The 21,873-nt window shown below is 40.1% G+C and overlaps 2 protein-coding genes across 7 annotated transcripts in view; one reads left to right on the top strand and one right to left on the bottom strand.

Annotated features, from left to right (window-relative positions):
• CCDC149 (coiled-coil domain containing 149) overlaps positions 1–18,883 on the top strand; it is a 51,966-nt gene extending 33,083 nt beyond the window's left edge. For 2 of the 6 annotated variants that reach the window (XM_037390503.1, XM_037390488.1), the window contains exons 10-14: positions 5,053–5,129; positions 6,476–6,508; positions 10,222–10,329; positions 14,807–15,397; positions 15,993–18,883. In XM_037390503.1, coding sequence (XP_037246400.1) covers positions 5,053–5,129; positions 6,476–6,508; positions 10,222–10,329; positions 14,807–15,396 — 808 coding nt within the window. In that variant the 3' untranslated portion in view covers position 15,397; positions 15,993–18,883. The remainder of the gene's footprint in view (positions 1–5,052; positions 5,130–6,475; positions 6,509–10,221; positions 10,330–14,806; positions 15,398–15,992) is intronic. The other 4 variants (XM_037390495.1, XM_037390514.1, XM_037390534.1 and 1 more) reach the window with 4 other exon arrangements.
• Positions 18,884–19,743: 860 nt separating this feature from the next.
• Positions 19,744–21,240, bottom strand: SOD3 (superoxide dismutase 3). Its single transcript, XM_037390548.1, has 2 exons — positions 21,092–21,240; positions 19,744–20,665 (listed from the first exon to the last, which is right to left on the bottom strand). Exon 2 carries the CDS (start codon positions 20,647–20,649, stop codon positions 19,936–19,938), a length of 714 nt encoding a protein of 237 aa, XP_037246445.1. The 5' UTR covers positions 20,650–20,665; positions 21,092–21,240; the 3' UTR covers positions 19,744–19,935.
• Positions 21,241–21,873: the final 633 nt, after the last annotated feature.

Raw genomic sequence — 21,873 nt, 5'->3', positions numbered from 1 at the left:
ACCTGCTTATTCCTTTCCTACTGCTAATATAACATCAGAAGAAAATAATGCAGAGAACATCTCTTGTTATTCCAGGTATAACCAATCTTTGCCTTTTACATCCTGATGCTGTATCATTACCTGGTGTTGTAGTTTGCATACTCTTGCCTATAACTATAGCAAACATTTTTCTTAATTTTGTGTGTCTCTGATCACATGCAGTCTCTTGCATCTCTTAAATGTATCATTGTAATGATGGCTTCACTTTCTGATACCACTGTCTGCTTCCAGCTATCGAGTACAGGTTTTCTTGAGATAAGGTTTCGCAAAGAGATACAATTCTTTTCTCTGTGTGCCCAACTGGTCATATATAGCCACAGGAGTTGAGATTGGATGTGTGCACAAACTAGTATTCTGTGCCCAATAGAAGATCAAGTCTTAGAGGGAGGTGACAGTTCACATCTCTCCCAGGTCAGGAGCGTGCTCAGGGCTGTAGTGTTGTATTCAGCTCAGGATGCTTCAGGGGGAAAAAAAGGGTGGTAAAAAATCCTGGGCGCGTTGTGTGAAGAGCCTCAGTGACACTCCTATGTGGTGTGCTCATTCTTTTTGTCACCTTTTGGCCTTAGTTGGATTAAAGAGGCTTTTAAGGAGCTGAGAGGAATGGGAACTACTTCAAGTAGAAACACCTATGACACAGAAGAGTTAAAGTGAAAAAGGGAAATGCAGGTGGGACATCAGGGCAAGACCATCCTTTATTTGAGGTGCATTAGCTGGTTGTTGGGGGTACTTATTTGCCGTGTAGAAAGTTACCAGTAAAGACTGCTGACTTCAGAAAATGGGGAAGAAACTGCTAACCTGTCAGAGAAGGTTAGAACAGGTCCGTCACCTGATACTGGTAGAAGATGCATTATTTTGTTGAAGACATTCCTCCATTCAGAGTAGGAAGTTGAGAAGGATGTGGGGCTAGAGAGAATTGTAATGACAAAGGATTTTGCATAAACTGGAAGGTAGAAGTCTTCTCCTTCATCCCTCTGTCCTGTTTGCCTGGCTTTCCCTGTGCAAAGGGCATATTTGGAGGACACAGTTACTCTTTGAGAGTGTTGTGTGAAGGAAGTGAGATTTATTGGGTAAAGAACATGAGATCTTGGGGTGGTTGTTTCATTCAGGGAAGAAGTTCTGCTTTTGTTATTTGATAGGTGTTTGACCTATTAGTGACTCTGTTATCAGTAAATGAAACTTTTCAGACTGTACTAACTTACTTTCCTCCAAACAGCTAACCTACTCTAAAATCAAAACCTCTTCTGTTGCTTGCAGATTGAGATATGGCTATATACATTTACAATAGGAGAATGGTAGATTTCCTTTCTGATTAACTGAAGCAATAACAAGGCAGCGGATTTTCTTTTTTAAGTAGATTTGAATTTGGATGTGCCATTGAAGTTGACTTTCTACTGCTAGACTGTTAAAAACATCCATTGCCACTTGCTCTTGGAACAGACACACTATTATTATTGCTGCTTTCCTAAATATGTGGCATGATAAAAGGAGCTGTGGGTGTATGTGCCTAGGAACAAGTAGGCTAAATCCAGCCTTTATTTTCTTAGCCTCGCTTTTTAAGAAAAAAATAAGTTGTTTGGGAAGAAACAGGTCATTTTCCCCAGGTGATTGGTAGCTACTACTGCTAAGTCTAAGTAATGTCCTACGTTTTTCCTCACAAGCACATTAGCTTAATTTGAAAAGGCAGTTGTAAGTGATTTCTGTATGCAGTAATGTGTTGCAAGATTAAATAGTTACGTACATGCAAAAATAAACAGTCCTAACCCTGCCTAGCAAGTGGATAAAAATCTTTTTTGCTTCTGCCAGTAATAAACCATTTATTAGATGTTCTTTTTAATGCAATTTGTTCCTGTAATTGCCAGCACCCCTGCAAGCCAGATCAGTGTAGAAGCTGCTCTGCTGCTTAGACGTGTTGCACTAATTTTAACATTTCTAACTTGGGCAAGCTCGGTCATGACCAAAATTACAAAAAGGATTGTGTCAGTCTGTAACTGCGTAAATGTTTCCACATGATGTATAGAACTAGATATGTGACTGTGACAGACCCTATTTACAGACATTTGGGTGATTGTATCTCTATGAGGGTATATCTCTTCTGTAGCAAGATCTAAATTGAAAGTGAGATAAATGGAGCTCTAGAGCTGTAAATCAGCACAGCTCCCTTCAGATCAGAGCCATGTATGTTGGACAGCATGGGAGATCCAGAAAGGAGCTGCTAATTCTTGTGCGAGCATTGCTGCTGTTACATGAACAACAGATTTCTGTAAAACGTTATCCTGGAGGGAGGTTTAGACTAACTCCCTTGTTGCATTAAACATGTGACCAGAGGACAACAGAGAAAGGCTATTGGCACCTTTGTCCATGACATGATCCTTCTGTTTTAGTTGAAGGATCCAGTCCACTAGGGATAGAGATAAAAAAATAGATTAGGGAGTTTGGTGCTACCAACTCATGCAGCCCCTTTAAAAATGCGTACTGTTCCAGGCCACCACAGCACATATGGAGGTGGCAAATTACCTGGAGCTCACAGGGGAAAAGGAATGAATGGAATAAACCGCACTCTGTTCAGGATTGCTTACACATTTCTTTTTTAACAGATACTTCTGTAAGAACTTGCAGCTTTACATAGATTTCATTTCTCCCGTACCTGTCTTCAGGTAACGTGGTTTGAAGCAAACTAGAATCAAACTCATCAGTGAATGCATTTTGCTCTTTTCCTGAATGAAAGGAGCAGGGTTAAGTATCGTCCTTCTTTTTTGCCAGCCATTGTTCAGAGCTGCAGAATGATCCTTCTATGTGAGAACCTGCACCAAAGGTTAAAAAATAGCTCAGCACCTCTTCTGAGGATCCAGTACGAATTATCAGGATATATTTGCTCCAGAACCTTTAGAAATAGTGTGGTACAGCTGATAAATGAATCACGGAATTTAAGAGAAGCAAGAGAAAGGTGACTTTGCTATTGTTGTCTGAATAACAAGAGCAGTAGCAATAACCGAACTTGATGCAGAGTGTTGTTTCCTTCTGTGATATGGCTAGCCGACAGGGAGGGCACTATCCTTCCCCCATTTTCTGCCATGAAACTACTGGTGAACTACTTATGAAAATAATCAGGATTTTTTCTTTTCCTGGCAGAAGCGGTGAACTTGTGACCCCTTTGTGGTGACAGTCATTAGCCAAATGGAGGTTGTTTTGTCAGCTCCCTGCCTGAGCTAACATGATGCAGAAGACTTGCATCATCTCTGTCTGTTCCCTGCTTCTCTAAGCCAGGGGAACGTCAGGTCCTTCAGCTGACCCTTGGTGGGGCTTTAGACAGGGAGATAGAAGTGGGACCCCTGGCCCCCTGTGCGCAAGGTAGAGCCTCTTGAAGTTGCTCTGTGCTTTTCTCCATCACTTGTGGCTTTGTACTGCAGAGCATAGCTGCTGGATGTTGGGCCATGCACTGGGATACACAAATAGTTATTAAGGCTGAGTCTCTCATGCCAGACAGAAGCATTCTGGAAGTGAAATCTAGACTTGAACAATTTTGATTGTAATTGGAGAAGACAGTAATAGATCCATCATAACCTTGGTAACCTATTTGATTGCTGAGTTTCAACGGGGAAATAAACATAACTGCTCCCAAATGTCTTTTCTCCTCTGCTTGTAAATGTGATGCACTGTTTGCTTTCTAGTTGATACACACCACTGTACCTTTCAGTGCTTTCTTTGAGATTTGTTATACGCTTTGTCTTTTACATCACTCTCTCATCTTGATATTTTTGTAATCTTTAAAATACAAGGCTCATTGCAGAGCCCTCACAGTAGAGAATTAAAAAATACTTAGTCCTTGTTAGTCAGTTTGTCTAGCCCCTTTGGTGTTTGCTGGGTTTGCTGTGCTTCATGTCCTTCCCAAATTCTGCCATCTTGTCAGTAACGACATTCCCAGTATGCTCCAATGTCTGCAGCATAAAGCCCTCACTGGAGAGCACACAGTGCAGTATTGCAGAGCTCTGGTGAGCACGGGAAGATGCTCTTGCCGTGCTGTGTTGTGATATGCAGCTTCTCCATTCAGTTCAAATTTAACTGACTTGTCCTGTTGCTGTAATTTGATGAATAAAACTTGCTGTCCATTATCTCTGCTGTCATGTTTAGAACTGCTGTCTCTTCTAGGTTTCTCACTCTATTGAGTATTGTTTGAGATTTACTTAAAGACTTCTGACTCTAGGAGACTTGCTGTGCCTCTGAGAGAAACACTTTCAAAAATTCTTTGGAAAAAAGAGCTTTCCTTGCAAGGTAGAAATCTCTCATTTGATCTGAGGAGAGAATTAAGACTAAAAGTTAAATCCTGCAGGAGAAGTAACTGCAAATAGTGTTTGTGTAGGAATCAGATACAAAAGAAGAGATGACCCAAGAAATGCAGTGAAAACTAAGAGTGGGTGATAAAGACACTAAAGAGCTTGAAGCTTTTTAGTAAAGTAGAAAACAGGGTTCAGCACTAAAAGCAAAGATGTGGTAGAAAAGATATTCCTTGCCATTTTAAGCAATCTTAGTGATAGAGAAACCTCTGTGAACGAAGGACTAGGCCAGAACTTCAAAATCAATCTAGATGTTGTATTGAATTTTCTGGATTTTGTCTTCATAGCTTTTATCTTCTGGTTTTAGCTGTAGATAAAGTAAAAGTAACTGGGAAGAGATATTTGCAGGCAAAGAAATAGAAACATTGTGAGTTACTGTTCTTTGTCTTTACTGAAGGGCAAAGGTTGAATGTCCAGTACATCCTAGACTTTTTTTTTTTTTTTTAACCCATGGGCTAGATTAGACAACTGTATTTAATTTTCTTCTAACTCTGGGAGAGGATGTCCATTGCCATTAGTGAAAAGGGATGACTGCATACAGGTTTACTGCACTAGTTAAGTAATAAGTTAAAAATTCAACTGTAGCCATGTAAGCAATTGGGCTTTGGTTACCTTAGTATAACACAGAATCTCACCTCAGCTGACTGTTGCTGGCTTCTGTTTTTGTTTTCTTTTTCCAAAGAATTCTAGGTAATCGAGTGGCAGAACTAGAAAAGAAATTAAGAACTTTGGAAATTGCTGGCTTGTGGAGTCTTCCAGGTTAGTAGAAATTCAAGAGAACAGCTTGCATTATTTAGTTTTCAAGGGTATATTTGCATTTACGAAAAGCTTGGCTATAACTTTTTTAATGACAGTTATTTTATGAATGTGCTATTCAGCACATTTGCAAAATTAGAAACCTCTAATAAATGTTAAGTTGAAACCAGAAATCACTAAACTCTTTAAACTCCAAGTCAGATATATACACTGGAAAAAAAAAAAAAAAAGCTTTTAAATACTGGAAATAACCAAATTGGCTCCATAGTCTGCAAGCAAAAAAAAAAAGGGAACTATTTCATTTAAACAGTTGTATGAAATGATATATAGGATATTGGCCATTATGTTTTTCAACAAATGTTATTTATTTTGTACTTGTTGTCACTTCCATGGATTTTATTGCTGTATTTTTAATGTTCTTCTGTAGAATCATGAACTCTGAGAAATTGGAAATGTAAATGGTCTTAAATTTTCTAGTCCATCTCTCCAGAACAGTCTTATTCCCTGTAGCATCCTAAGTATTGTATTTGGTTTTGAATTACTCAAGTAATGGGAGATTAATCTGCTCCCTAATAGACCTCACTGTTAGGAAAATATGCAATATTTAATTTACATTTACTTTTTGCTTCTTTTCTTCCCATTACACCCAATTGTGTCATCTTTAACCACTGTAAATTATGCTACTCCGTTGTTGGTGTTTGCATCATTAGGCTTTGTTGTTTACAGCTTCCTATCAGTGCTACTGGGGGTGGGAGATAGCGTGATTTAGGTTTCTAGTGTTTTGGGTCTGTGTTTTTACCACCTAACCTTTACATCTAGAAAAAAGCTGAAGAGACCTTGTGACAAACCTATGCTGTTCAAACTGTTTGGCCTGATGTGATGTATTTCCACTTTAGTTTGCCTGTTGTAGGCATTCTCGGTCACCCTTCTGGAACTGGCTGTCGTCCTGACACTTTCCAGAACTGAAGGTCCCAAATTTGTTTCTGGGGCTCACTTACTTTTCCGTTAGTCACCTAACGTAGTGCGTTTGTCCCCCCCCACGTACTCCAAAAGATGCAGGTGAAATATTTGTCTAAAACCCTGCTAATGCAGTTTTGGATATTGGTACAAATGTATATCATAAACTCACCAGTTTAAGGTACTGTAGGATTTATTTTTCAAAAAATTCTGTTCTATGAAATTCATACACTAATAAATGCAGCATTTCTGATCTTTGAAAAATGCGTTAAAAAAAAGAAAGGAGCAGCGGGGACTTGTTACACAATTGTTGGTCTCTGTAGGTAAGGCGTCACATTAATGTGTATACAATAACAACTGTCTCTTTCCTTCCTTTCTTTTGCTGCCTGAAGGCCTGAGCTACAATGTCTCAGTGGGATTTGGGAGTAGGTTCTGCTTAACATATATTTTTAGTAACTGATTTTAGCAGTACGTTAAATATTGTCACTGCATGTAAATAAACAGAAATACTACCTCAACACTTTTATATCTGACAGTGTAAGATGTTCAGTCAAGTGAGTTAGATGACCACAAGAGAAACAGACGCTGTTCTACAAGACAGTTCCTTTAAATTGAGGAAAACAATGAGAAAGGATGATCTTAAGTATATGTAAAGGAATTTTACACTGGATTGCGAGTTCTGTTAAGCCCCTTTGTTGATTTGGTGCTTGTCTTCTAATTCAAGCGTGCACTTTTGTTTCCAAGTGCATTCTAGTCCCAGGGTAGTCAGAAAAGAGCCTTGCAACACCTGGTGGGTCACCAATTTTCCTTTCAGAGCATGAAAAGCTTCCACTCCATAAAACAGCAGCATGTAACAAATAGCACAGAAACTACCACAGTGGACTCTGCACCTGAATATTGACTTGGGTGAGAGACAGAAAATGGAGAATATCTCATCTAGTCAGTCTTAGATCTGGAGAGAAAAAAATATTATTTGGTTATGAGTTGAATTTTTTGTCATTGGAAAAAAACATGCAGATGAAAGCTGATGTTCAGTCTAGCACAGAAAGAAGCGCACATTATAAATTGCAGGTTTTTAATCTGAAGTTAATGTTCCTACTTAGGCATCATTGTCCGTATAACATTTATAACATCTCCTGTCACCATGATATTAATATCTTCCAAATGTTGTTAATAAATGATGCTGTTAAACTTTATCCTATTGAAGAAAGAGCTTGACCGCCTTTAATTTTTTGTTAGGTGACATATTTGTCATCTGCTTTTGAGCAATGCATGAGTGAACTCTGGGGAAGCTAAATCAAGAGGAAGTACATATTTAATTTTTGAAATGGTGAAATTGGTAGCATAGCTCATTTCTGTAGAAGTTCTGCCTAACCACAAACTTTAGCTTCCCAGGTTTGGAAAATGAGCCTTAATTGAATCACTTGCGAGGTTCATTGCTGAAAAGAAAGCAAACTTGGACATAGACTTGGCTCTGATTTTCTTTTTATGAGCCTGCTTGCCTTGAGAAGGAAGCAGAGGATGTGATGTTCACAGAAGCATTTAATTCTTTGCTTTGTCTTAGGTATGTTGAGATTCAAATATGCATGCGTAATATGTTAAGTGTATTCAGTAATAGTAAACACCACCTTATTCCTCTCACAACTTGACATACAGAGAAATTATTCTGTGTTTTTTTAAAATCTAGCACTTCCTGAAAATTCCAGATCTCCACTGAAAAAAAGTCCTTAAGAAAAGAGCTGACCATGACTCAGCCTTTTTCTGTCTGGGATGATAAGAAAGTTTCGGTGCTGCCTCTTGCTCCACAGTAATCGATGTGAAGCAGGGGCAAGATCGAATTAATGGGCTCAGCAGCTGCTCTGGGTATAGCCAGTTACAGCAGTGTAGGGTGCAGCAGAAGTTACAAGAGGGTACCCAACCCTGGAGAAGAAAATGAAGAATTTACAACTGCTGAAAACTTATTTGTGTACTTATTTTGAGATCTGTATACTTTCCACTAAATTCCTTCAAAAGTCATTAAATAGAGGAGCACGTAGCTATGTAAGTTACAAAATGGAGCTTACATGGCAGGTAATTGAAATCCCCTGTGCGTAAGCCAACTTCAGATCATGAGTCACAGAATATAGTGCAGCAATACCCCCATGTCCCTCCTTCATGAACGGGTGTTGAGTCACAGTTAATGTATAAATATACATAGGACTTTTTGGGCTACATCTGTTGCTTAGATGGTGGATACTGAGTTTAGCTTTATTTTCTGTAACCAAGTTAGTTTGCAGAGAAAAATGTGGAAGTAGATGTGTTTCCTGTGTAAATACTGGCTGGAAGTCAAGAAGTTTCTTTTTTGAAGCTTGTCTTGGCAATCTTCAGGGAGTTTAGCTCAGGCTTTACTTCTTTTATTCCAAAAAAAAAAGGAAAACAAAAGTCCGCTTTCCACTTTAAAGTTACATCCCCCCAATTTTTTTATTCATCATGTTTTTGAATTTTGCTTCCTCTGTTGGATTATTTTGTATCTTTTTGGATATGTGGCTACTTTTGACAGTGTATGAACATCTGTTGGATGTTTTCATACCACTAGTTCCCTGTATGATTATTTCTTCTTCCAGCATAAAATTCTTCCACTGTTATTACAGGAAAGTGCATTTGTCTAGGGGTTTTTGCATTTTGAAATAGCCGTCGGATTTGTTTTGCCTCCCTGCCCCTGCTTTTTTCCCCCCACTTTAATTAATTTTGCCTTGCACTGGGGGGGGGGCTTCTCCACCTTGGTGTTAATTAATGCTACTTTTTATAACTTGCTATGGTGAAGGCAGAATTCTGATGCATAGTTGACAGGGGGATCAAAGCTTGAAAAGATCCAGTTTCAAAAGCAGGAATTGCATTCATATTGCTGCAGTGTATACCCCGACATGTTAAGGTATAAGAACATCATTAATACCTTCAGGATCAAAGTATTTACAGCCAGTGCTTTCAAAAGTATTTAGGGATTGGACTAGTCCAGTTAGACTCCATGGGAACAGCCTGACTTTCATTATTTCTTAGTAGGTACCAGAACTTTCTCAGAGCTGGATTTATTCTGGGTATCTCCTGACCTGCTGCTCTGTTGAAAGTCTTTGTCTTGGATGGGTGATTAGATTTAGGATGTTGCCTTAAGGTGAAACGTACAAACAGATTTAGAGGGGAGAAGTGGTTGTTACATAAATGTCCGTTCTTATGGAGATAAATAGAGCAGTAGCTTGCCACCTCCCCAGCCATTACTTATCGGTTGGCAGTTGTTCTGGAGGCCACACAAACACCACACTTAGCTGATCTTGCACATTTCCTGCCATTTCCCCTCTAGGTTTAAGGTAGTGTCAGTCACTAGAAACATGAGCATCCTGAACAGTGGAGGACTTCCTAAAGGATCTGCAGGTGTTTCTTTCTGTATTGCTAAAATATGTAAAGACTAGGCATCTACAGCAGAGTCCTCAGCTGAAGAGTTTCTTGCACTATTTTGTCTGCAAAACTGCTGGCAAATTGCCCTTTTCCATTTGGTTAAAAAAAAAGTTGCTCAGAAATGCTTTTGGAATTTTCAGATTAAAATCTCTCCTGTTCCCAGCAATGTATGCTTGCTTGCTCCAGCAGTTCTTAGTTACGCTAAGCTTTCAGTATTCTTTTCTAAGGGACCATTGCAGGATAATATGTGTGTGAGTATGTAGTGTAAAATTGCACAAGTGGTACGAGCAGGTTCATCGTTGAGGCAGAGTAATAGAGAGTAAACAGTCAGAGCTGAACACGTGGTGGTAAGAGCATGCAAATGATCCATTACTCTTTGTAAAACTTTGGGTATGATCTGGTTGTTAATATTCTGAATTGAATGCTAACTGCTAATACAATTTGCTGCATACAGCACCTGGTCTTTCAAAATCTGTCCTTTGCTCAGTATTGCAGGTAAAAACAAACACCTCTTCTATATTTGACTTGCATATTCCAGCTCCAGTACGAACTATTTTTTTCCGTGCTGTAGAAGGATCATTTGAGATGCTTTTCTTGTTCTGTACTTTTCAATAATATTGCAAAAAAAATGTAGGATATGTTTGAATATCATTAGTGCACAATGGATGTAATTGGTGGATTGATGATTCTAACACTTTGGTTGTTTCAGGTGGAAAGGACACCATAACATTCAGTGACCCAGCCTTACCTGTTATACAGCGGTCCAGGTCACCATTGTTAGCGTTTACTGATAAGCCACAGAAAACTGTAATACAAGGTGAGCACCTGGAACGTAAGGAACATGATGAGAGCTGAGCACTCATTTCTTTCCAGAGAAAAAGTAATAAATTTTCATGCTGGGATAGCAGAATGTGAAGTTTCAGTGGTTACAGAGGTTGAATAAGTCATCCACAAGTAAAATGGATAGATGGTCCCAGTACAAATAGCAAAGAAATGACTGAAAAATGACTGTTGAATAGATTGCACAGGGCTAGGGACCGGGTCTTACACCTCACAGAATTTTCCTGCCAGATAACTTGATACTGTGAGAGGTTATTCATGCCATCTATGTTACAATTAACTGTCCCCTGCTCTTTTTCCCTCAGTTAAAATGCACAGTAGGAAAGCGTTCCGTGGAACTGGCTTAGCACTTTCCTGCATTATAGCTGGTATCTAGATGAATGGCTTCCTGATTGCACCCAGTAAATGGAAATACCTGACTCGTTTTCCCAGAGAAATTGATGGCTTTTTTTGTAGTCTTGCATGTGTTTTGTTAAAAATCCTTCCCCAATAGCAAGCTTTAACATCTCTACAAAGTCAAGCTTAACTTTATTTGACAGTAGCAGAAGATAGTGGTTTGCTGATAACTTTGATTTATTTTTTTCCCCACTTCAGTTTTTTTATAATGGATGGGAGATGGATTATTATGCTTGCCTATCAGCATTTGGATAAGCTCTTTAATGGGCATAACATTTTGGTATGCCCAGATCTTACTCAGCTAACCATGAAGCATCATAAACAATTTATTTGTTAGTCCTGAAATTAAATAGATTGTGGCTTAATTTTGACTTTATTATCCATGTCATCATCTGATAAAACTTGACAGCCAGACTTATCATTTTTAATAATCTTGATCAGCTGATATTTTTGCTAAAAATAGAGTGAAACTATAGTGAATATTTCTCCAGTGAGTAATAATAACTCATAAATATTAATTTTTGGCCTGCTTAATCATTGATTTTTAATTAAATCTGCAGTTACTGAAAGTATTTACTTGGTGGCATTGTGCTCTTTCCTTTACGTATTTGTCCTAGGTGAGGTTGGTATTACAGTTTTGATTAAAGCTGCCTGTCAAATCTCATCAGGCCCTGTTTCTGTTGCTTTGTAACACTGCCAAACTTTAGCTCTGGGCTGAAGCTTTCCATGCCGTGTTTTCTACTTCAGCTGATGTTTTTAGTGTCAGCCAAAGAACTTTTTTGTGTTAAATTCTGATGACCACGTGTTTCGGGGTTTTTTTTTTCTTTTATTATTTTATTCTTTTTTTATTTTTATTTTTTTTTTCAAACATGCAAGCATTTAGTTTATAATTGAAAGAAATTTGAAAATGTTTCCACCCTGAGAAAACAGGCTGGAGGTTCCACCCCATTCTAAACCATTCGGTTTTAAATCTCACCTGCTAAAAACGATGAAAACCAAACCAATGATTCTGTTGAGCTTTCTTCAAGCCACCAACACTGATAAAATTCTGTATGCACTGTTCCTTCAAGATAATGTAAGCCCAGAGGGAACAAAACCTGGAGTAGAGAGGAAAGGAGGGCTAAGATCAGGACTCAAGTGATGGGAGGACTAGAGTAGATGGGGATTGACAGTCGAAGGAAGACTGGTCGAGCAGAGGTCAGAGCACAGGAGTAAGGAACCAAAATGCTGACAGTGAAAGCAAGGTGTAATAAAGAAGGCTGAAATTTGGATGAGTAATGGACAGAGTGAGTGTAGGGACTGGATAAACAAAGGGATATAGGGCAGGAGCAAAGAGCTAGGCAGGGGAAGAGAAGAGTAGAAGAAAACAGCCTTGGAGAGAAGACAGACAAGGATTAGACCTGTGGCAGTCATGGGAACAATCAGCTCCCAGTAGGTCATCACCCTCTTTCCTCCTCCCTATCCCAAACAGATCCGTAACAGAGCCAAAGTCAGTCACAGAGATCCTGTCGTTAAACTGGAGTATGTTAAGAAATTACTGTTCTGCCTGCACAGACAGCTTGGTTGTTGCCTTTGCATGTGGCCCAGTGTACCGGATAACCTGTAGTGAGAGCTCAGACAAAATTCATAAACAGGGCCAACTTGTCAGTGGCATAGATGAGCGCATATATGCTACCAGTTGTGCGGGGGATGCCATAGCTTCTAACCATGGGTGGAGCAGCAATAGCTCCTTCTGTTGCTCCACATCCTTCTTCTGAAGGATGCTTGGGGCTGCCATCTTCCCTTTGAAGCCTGGAAAGGCAGCAGTGTGTTTTCAGCTGTAGGGCATGTCCCTGTGCTTGGAGTCGCATGGCTCCTCTGCAGTCAGCAGCTATACGAGTGATACACTGAGTCACCTTTTGTGCCACTCGGCTTAGAGAGTGACTGGCTGCTGTTGAGTCTGAGGAGCTTGGTGCATATTGCAGTTTTTCATCTCTACAGTATACACCTCCAAAATCTGGGGGGGCTTGGCAGCTGGGAAGAATGTAGGAATGTGTTCATCAGCCTTTGTTTACCAAGGATCCTTGGTTTAAAAGTATTCCTGAAATAAAAACAAAACCACTTTTATTTTCCCATAGTTGAATGATCAGTTGAGTGAAAACAGTTGATAAGTAGAATAGCAATGAAATCCTTACATATCTATAAATACTCGGCCTGATGTCACGTTGGGTAGCTATGGTTTTTTAAATAGTACCGCAGATATTTGTTGTCCGTTTGACCCAGGAAACGGTTTTAGCTTTTGCGCTAGCGTACATTCTTTATCGGAACTTTCTGTAATACATCAAATGTTGCTCTCCTTAGATCTACAGATAATCAGAGGACTTTTTCAGGGGTTTTTTTAGCTAATCTATCTGCTTACCCTGGTCTCATCAAGGCCTGTTTTAGTCTGTACTTGTTATCATTGGTTCAGTTAAGCTGGATGGTAGGAGTCTGTAGGATATACTGTGCAGTTCCTGTGTGAAGATGCATTATGACATAGTACAACCGTATGAATTAAAGACTGTCTTGTGCCACAAATCTCGCTTTATCCAATGCACAGGACGGCATAGATTATACTTGAGCAGTACAGTTGCTAATGAACAACTGTTCAGGGTTTTTTCCTCTTCATTGTTGAATGCATTGTTCCTGCTGTATTGCCTGTGTGCTATTTCAAGCATTCCCTGAAGACAAAAGTACTGTTTTTCTAGGAACTTTTCACTGGTGATACAGTGCTTTGAACCAGTTTATCTTCAGAAAATTGCAGCAAGGTGCCGAGATGGTGTTATCCCGTTGTAGAGAGGGGAAACTGAGGCACGCAAGGAATAAGGTAGAGTCCCTGCTAATTTCGAGGGCCAATTTGAGGTACATAAGTTTTGGCTCTTTTTGGAGTACTTTGAGTATGTGTGTTGAAACATACAACATGAGCAGAGCAGTACTGCAAATCAAGCTCCTAGGTTTCCAGCTGAGCGCTCAGATAATGAAGATTAGATCCTGTGGGTGATCACCTTTTGAAAGTTAATTTATCCCTGCCTTTTCCACAGACGTAAATTCCAGCTCTTCAGAGTAGCATTCCCGGCTTCCTTAGTGGTAGTAAAAGTGTCTGTTCCCTTTGTGTCAACCCTTCTCTCACTCACTGGGCAGCTCCCAAATTACAAATGAGGCGGGCTCCTGTATTGCGTAGCTCTGGTCCTCCGGCAGCCAGGCTGCCCTGTGCATTGCACGAAGCAGGATTCCTGCAGGAGAAAGAGTAAAAGCTCATATATTAAAAGATAATGCATCTGCATGAGAAGAGTCTTTTTAAGCTGTCAATGCAGCCATGCTCCTGGCATTTCCTGATTTTCTTTCTTTCTTGACTTCGCAAGCTTATTTTCAATGAGGCTTTTTGTCCTTTACATGGATGGGGACAAATTCTCTCCCTTTAACAAAGCTGTTTGTTTACACATTGCTGTTTTCTCTACTCTGACACTTTGTTCAGTGTTTGCCTTTTGGTATAATGGTATATTTAAAATTCTTCCACTGCTGCTTTGTTTTATGGTGTTACCCAAATTAGAATAATCTTTTATGTTAGGAGAAATGTTGCAGGACCAATAACGAAACGTCATTATTGGATGAAAGCCTGTGGAAAGCTCCAAATGAATGAAGCTTGTGTTACCCTAAAAGTAGTAGGGATGTGGGGATTAATGGTTAAGCTGTGCCAAAATTTTCTGTAGGTGGAGTGCCTTGCTTACAGCTGATACTCCTTTGAAAATTTGCCTGACCCTGCTGTTCTGCAGTATGGTATTGACTATGACTCTCTTAGAGTTGTTGGTGCGAGGGAAAAGACAGGCTGCAAAACAGGGCCAGATCCAGCAAGAAACCGAGTGTTGATTGCTTATCATCTAAGAAATGGGTCTGGGATGGGATAGGGGATCACTCTTAGAAATTCCTTACTGAGGTAAACATCTCTGTGGTTTGGCACTGGTGGTGATGGTCTTCAGGTCAGACATATAATAAATACCTGTAACTGACTAGAGCATCTCGCTGTTCCATTTCTCTTTCAGCAGAACAGAAGGGAGAATGCGATGAAACTTGTGCTGTTGCAAGTGAGTCCCTGGCTCCAGAGGGAACAAACTTAAATAACGGAAACCAAAATAAACATTTTTATCCTTCATTACCCCAGCTACCTTCTGAGGAAGAAGAAATAAACAAGCTTGGAAGTCAGATAATTAAACTGACAGAGCAGGCAGTTGCAGAACTGGAGGGGAAAAGAGCAGGCACTTCTGCAGGGGAGCAGATCACGGTGGTTGGAGCGGAGCTTAATGGTTCATCTGAGGGAGAGTTCCCACTTTCCAGCCCTGACCCGTCTGACCCCACAGATCCCTCAAACTCGGAGAATGAACAAACAGCTGAAACTGAGGCCCTGAAAGACAATGACGAAACCTCAGAGAGTGATTGTGAAATTCCAAATGAAAGAGGGGACCGAAATAGCACCGTGGATGTGGTGCATATTGAGGGCCCTGGAAGGCACAGAGGGCTCAGTGTTACAACTGCACACACAAATAACAGCTTTGAGGAGCTCCCTGAATCTGAAAACAAGAAACCATCTGATCCTGCTGAAAACTGTGAATATTTGGATAACAGCTTGGCTTGAGGTATGAAATCCAGGCCCTCGAGCATCTCACTGTAATCCTTTTGCAGTGTCTGTGCTGCTACGAATATGATTGGTGAAACAGCATGTCATGGGCATGATTTTTACATTGAACTGGTAGTGTTTGTCAAAGGTGTTTTTCTGTTAGTTTTGGCTACAGTGTACCAAAATTACCTAAGGGAAAGAATTAGTGATGAGGTTTAATCATGTTAGGGCTTTTTTTAATGATTTTTGGTTTTTACATAGATTGATTACATTAGTGTAGCAAAGAGACCAATGATAATGATTTATCATATTATCACTAGCCTTCTGTAACATGTATGGTCCTAGGGCTGGACTGTATTTTAATGGTTTTAATCTTCCAAGGATGAAAAATTTGGAGTGATAAACTGAGAAGCATCTTAAGGCTGCAAGCTTTTGCTTGTTTCTCAGACTGCGTTCTGTTTCTCTTTCCATATAGTGATGGGAAATCACATACTTAGAATAAAATCAGTTCCCTTATAAGAAGTTTCTGAAAACCATTGCTGCATCTATATCGTTTCTCGTTACAAACCTTTATATCTTCTGAACTGTACAAAATTTTTCCTTCCCTCTTCCAGCTCATCTCATGAAAATGCAGGCAATTATTTCACCAGATACCGAGAACCCAATTTAATGAAGCCAGAAGTCTTTCTCTGAGAAACAGCAATGCTGTTCCAAAGCAAGGGGAGCAGTAAGAAGAGAACCAGTGACATCTGGTCCACCTACTTGGCACTCTCGGTTACTAGAATTGCATTCCTCAACTTACAGGAGCTGGAACAGCCCTCAGGCTAAGTAACCGGTGGTAGATTTCAGCCTGCTTTAAAAAGGTGCCCTCCTTTTTAAAGGAATCTGTGTCTTTTTTATTTTCTTGTGTTTTGGAATTAAGGATAACTCTTCCTTTCCTCCTCGTTTCACCGGTCTATGGTGTGGTAGGTTTACTTGCATTGTTGCTGCTTTCTTAAACTTCTTCCCTTGTTGATGTTTAGTCATAGGAAAACATTCGGATAACTGGGGAAAAGGGAGGCTGCTGTCTCATTCCCTAGCTTGCTGCTGATGCTGGAGCTGTGCCACTCTGCTCCTGGGAAGGCAGCGACAAGGGAATACTTAATGTTGAAGTTAGCAGCTGTAGGAGAAGGGGAGGCATGTCCTTCCTCTCCTGTTTGTAGCATAAGGAATAGTCTCTGCAGCTGTGGAGCTTCTATGGGCCAGCAGCCGTCAAGGCAATTTTTCTGCTGGCTTGGGACCTAATTGTCTGTAAATGTTCATTTCTCACTCCTAGAACTTGAAACCAATCAGAGAGAATTAAATCAAATTTAATAAAATACCACTAATAAAAAGGAAAATCCCTCCCAGATTGAGTACTTCTTTGACAAATAACTGCCAGCTGCAAATTTTTACAGCCCACTTGTCAGCTAGTGAATAAACAGAGTTTATATTAGCAATACTGACAAACTCGTCTGTATATGGAAGATGAGCTAGCAGGTGCTGCCATAATCAAGGTGTCAGGGTCCATGAACAGTTTGTATTCAGCAGAAGAAAGACTGTATGTAAATTATTACATATAAGGAATGATAGTGGGAAGGTGAAAAATGTAGCTTGTCTCTGTTCTCATGTGTTTTCCCTAGCAGGTGCATCCATGTAACCCTTTCAGTGGCTCTCTGCAGGCAATAAAGCCATTCTGGCAGGGTTCCTCAAATACGTTTCCTTTCTCTTTAAAGGTAATTTGGCATTGCAGCATTTCACTGATATTAAGGAGCAGCCCTAAGGAACAAAAACCATCTGTATATTTAAGCATATTAGGAACATAAAGCAGTAAAAAAAGTTTTTCTTTCATTATCCTGATCACAGTTTAAGCTCCTCATCACCTGAAAACACAAGAAGAGTTTAAGGATCTGAAAGATTGTTATGCTGTTCCTGTTAATTGCAACCGACTGCGTTATTGACTCATTTAGTGACAGCACTGACAAGTCCAAGGAGAAGTAGCTGCAGAAACAGAAATCTCCGGGAGAATGTAGCAGGACTTTTTCCTTTAGTGCTTGAATGTCACATGAAGTAGCATTTTATTCAAGACTTGTTCTTTTCGGTCTCTCACAGACTAATCCTGCACAGAGCTAAATATCAATGCAGTCAGAACTGAGGCAAGCGAGGAAGAAGGTCAAGATTTCAGGTAGCTGAGCTCAGAAATGTTGAAGGTGTTACACTGTTTCCCTGTCCTCTGCCTTTCCTGACCCACAGCTGTGTGAGTTAGCATTTTGCTCCGCGTCTCTTAACAGCCACTTAACACTGTAAATTAATGAAGAGCTTGGTGCAAGACTGAGCAGGTAGAAGCAGTGCTGGACCAACAGCTTTTTAATGCCTCATTCATTGATTCTTTTTAGCGTGTTTTATCTGTGAGAACATAGTGACCCAACAATTAGGATATCTTGGTAATTATTCTGACACCATTTTCCCTCTTAGATGCCATTTTTATATCTTTGCAATCATTAAATTCCAGTAAGATATCTAGATCTCTGGAAACCTCATTTTTAGTGCTATATCCCTGCTGCAGTACTGTCCCACTCCTTTCTGTGCTAGTAAATGTATATTCTAGCTGTGTTTTTAGCCTTCTCCCAGCAACAGAGGACTTCAAAGCCAGGAGACTTGTAAAAACATCTTTGCTGCACTATGTGATAACTAATTGAATATTCTTGTCAGTGTCTTCCTTGGATATTGCTTTAATTGATATTGTGCTGTTAGAACGATGATTCCCCACCCCCCATAAATTAATTAGCATTTTGTTGTGGAATGAACACTACTTCAGGGTTGGTTTTTTTCCTGGGGGTGTGTGCGGGTGTTGGTGTTGGTTTTCTTTGTGTTTTTTAGACTCATGTTCCCTTTAGGACTTTAGAAATGCAGAAGTGACATCCAGACATATAAGCCTTTTTGGTGTTGGGCTTTGGGGGAGCAAACTGGGAAGGGATAGTTGTAGCAGGGGTACGGAGAAGATGCATTTCGCAAACTGATTTTAAGGAGTTTGTCTCGCATAAAAGTGAATTGATGCATTATCAGTGAGAAGGATTTCATTTGAAAATATGATGTTGTGGTTATTTGAAAAACAACACACTGAATTTGTAAAATAAGTGTGTGAAAATGACAGATTAAGAAGCATCTTTTAGAATGTTGCTTTTTTTCTAAGTGAGGCTATTTTTAAGCATATGGGAATTTGTATAATAAAGACAGTGGAATTTCTTTAATCCCTATGAGCTCAGGAATGTATTTCAAAATCTTAACTGAGATTAAGTTGAAAGTCTGCTACGTTTCTAAAAGATAGGATTTTGTTTACCAACTTCTGTTTTGTAGTTTTACTTTCTAAATTATGCAGTTTAATTTATTTGCAAACTTGTCTTTTGTTGCTGCCTGGATTAACTGCACAACATGGTTAAACTGTATTAATACATTTTGTCATCTTTAATAAAAACATTTCCTGATACGCTTGTTCTGCCCGCTTGTTTCCTTTTCTCGGTATCAGATGAATGATAGTCATGAGGTAATGTTTTAGTATTTTCAGTGAGTTATGCTAAATTTAAAAAATAAAGCTTTATTGAGAGAGAGTTTTAAGTCTGATAATTTTCAGACTTAAATCTTTTCACTGTCACTTCTCCCAGTCTAAATTGACTGATTTACTTCCTACGTTTTTGTATGAAGAAACACACTCAGGTTCTTTTGGCTTTGAAAATAATATTTATCTCTGATCTTCTAACTTTATCATCATTGTCTAAGCAGTATTAAAACTTTTGTGTACAACTTAGTGACTTACAGGCACAAACTAGAGACTTTAAGGATTTTTTGCTGGGGAGTGATGGCAAATGAATATTTCTTTTAAGTCTGCTTTCAGATGTAAACATTGTGACTTAGCTATAGCTATGTGGACAATTTGAAATAGTTAAGAAGCTTGTACATGTTTGAGAATAAAACCTGAAAACACAAGTAGAATAACACAATGGATCTAAAGTTTAAAACGGGAATGTCTGTGCTTTTCCTTGTTTTTAGGGGACATCTATTATCCAGGTCTTGCAACACAACACCCAACACTGTTGAAAGGATAGAGATCTTCTTGCCTTTCAGATTTGCAGCTGAATACAGGATAGCATCTAATGAGAGGCGATTTCTTACTCACCTTAACTTTTTTCCCTTGGGCATCTAACTTAACGATCCTTTAAGTGCCCCTTACAGTGCACAGACTCTTTACACACTATCAACTGTATCCGTTAGCACTCTTACTCTACATGCATTCGACTCCCAAACTGCATGAAAGGGAATCTTTTCTCTTCAGGAAAATACATCACAATGTTGAGTTGATGCTGTTTTTATTGATGGGCTTACAGAAAGGAGGCTCTACTAAGTGATACACAGGTCTTACAGGAGCAAGCAAATGGGAATGGAAATCCTTTAGCCATATATCTTAGTGGCCACTGGCACAGCCTAAGGTACTTCGTGCTGCCCAGGCTGCAGCCGGTTCCTGGTCTTCACTTAAGCCTGGTTCTATGTTCGTTTGTTGAGCCCTCTCTTCTTCTTGTCGGTAACCTCAGACAATTTCTCTTCCCACAAGTTCTTGTTGCATATCCCAATCACGCAGCAAGCCAGACGTTTCCCAGCATTTCCATTTTCCAAACTGGCCTTATTGTTGCCCTTGCCCATGTCATCTTCCTGCTCGTGGATCACAACGGATCTGCCCGTGATGGAATATGGACCAAACATAGTGGCGAAGAGATTTGTTTTGTATTTTCTGATTTTGCCTTCTTTAGGAAAAAAGTTGCCGAAATCCCCTGGGTGACGGGGGTGATTCACTCTGAAAGGGTTGTAGTGTCCTCCCGTAGAGTCACAGCCCTTGCTGAGATCCCCAAGCTCATGGATGTGTATAGCTCTACCAGACTGATTGTTATCCAGCGGGAACCCATCCAAGTAAAAAATGGCTTCTAATCTTCCATATGAGTAATACTGTCTGAATAAGACTTGTCCAGACACTTGTGGCTTGTCAGCATCTATTTTGGAGCTGGGCTTCATTTCACAAGTGGCATAAATCATCCCATCCGTCTCGTTACCAGGCATTACCGGGTAAAGCAAATTCTGCCAGAGGTCATTCACTTTTTTCTGTATGTCATGAAACGACTCCTGGCTTGGGTCAGTTTCTTTGTCTGTCATGACACCAGAGGCAGACAGGGCAAGCCCGGTGACCAGAGAAAGGAGCAGAAGCATCCTGGCAATTCGGAGCCTGCAGAAGATACAAGAAGCCACAAAGAATTAAGGGCGTTTTGCAGCTGTATGGCTGGAGAGGCACACAGCCCGTGGCGGGGCTGAGCAGAACAGCTGGACCACGGTCCTGGCAGACTGCTGCTTTCTAGATCTGTCTAATGTGATGAACTGAAACTAAATCAGGATGTATACGCGTGTTTAAACACACAGCTGACACCCGTGACTAACAGAAATACTAGTGATTTTGTATTTTGCACTAGATCTGGATTTTAAAAGCTGTTTCTGTTTCCCTGCAGGAAGTAAGCCAGCCAAAGTGTTACTAAATCTATTTTAAAGTTTGTAGTGATTCCAGCAAGACAGTTTGCCAGGAGGCTTTTGCTGGTCCATCTACTTAATTGCTGTTAGGCAGTAGAAGGGAAAAGTAAAAATCCAACAACTTGATTACCTTGCGGAGCTGCTGCAGAACCCCTCAGTAGTAAGCGCTTTGCCTCGGCTCCTCTAAACCAAGATGTGATCGGACAGAAAGCCAGAGCTGTTTGAAGGTGATGCTACGGGAACTGAGTGTTTGTGTAAAAGTTAGGTAACAAGGGCTCAGGGGAGGCGTCACCGGAGAACCGTGGGAGGGGGGGCAGGCGGGGAGGGAGGGGGAAAACAGTTTTGGGCATTTTTGTTTTGAGCAGGATGAACACTTTGTCCTTTCTTGGTTAGTTCGTTAGTCTGGCCGTCAGTTCTCACCGACATTCAAAAAAAAAAAAAAAAGGAAAAAAAGTTATCGAGCTTTTAAATTAATCTTCCTTTTGATGACTTCATGTGCTTATGTAAAATGAGTGACCTTCAACATGCAGTGAGGGGAGAGGAAGGAGATTTTTTAACTCACAGTCGGGCAGTTTGCTTTCTTACATGCTGGTTGTCGTGGAGCTAGTTTGCATTTTTATTCCTTCATTAGTCAAAATTGAAAGTGGTGCTTGAACAACATGAACAGTTTCAGCTGGACGTATACCAAAGTTTCTGTGGTTTTAAAACCTGTATTTGAACTGGCGATGCAGAGGTACGTTTCAGCAACGCTTTCCGGGGAAGTTTTAGGGCTAGTTAGTGTCTGCTGCTTTACTTGCCAAGTTATCCGCTCCACTGAAACCATTTTTTTCTTCATTTTTGGAGACAGCAGCGATTTCTTTCCAAAGAGAGAAGTCAGCAGTACTGAGGCAGCGCAACATCTGACTGAGGCAC

This window comes from Falco rusticolus, chromosome 1 (assembly GCF_015220075.1).
Source record: "Falco rusticolus isolate bFalRus1 chromosome 1, bFalRus1.pri, whole genome shotgun sequence".
NCBI lineage: Eukaryota > Metazoa > Chordata > Aves > Falconiformes > Falconidae > Falco > Falco rusticolus.
The sequence above is the reverse complement of the archived record's forward strand: the minus strand, read 5'-3'. Positions and strand labels throughout refer to the sequence as shown.

Coding starts and splice junctions, on each gene's coding strand:
- SOD3 (XM_037390548.1), bottom strand. CDS start 20,649: ATGCTTCTGCTCCTTTCTCTGGTCACCGGGCTTGCCCTGTCTGCCTCT.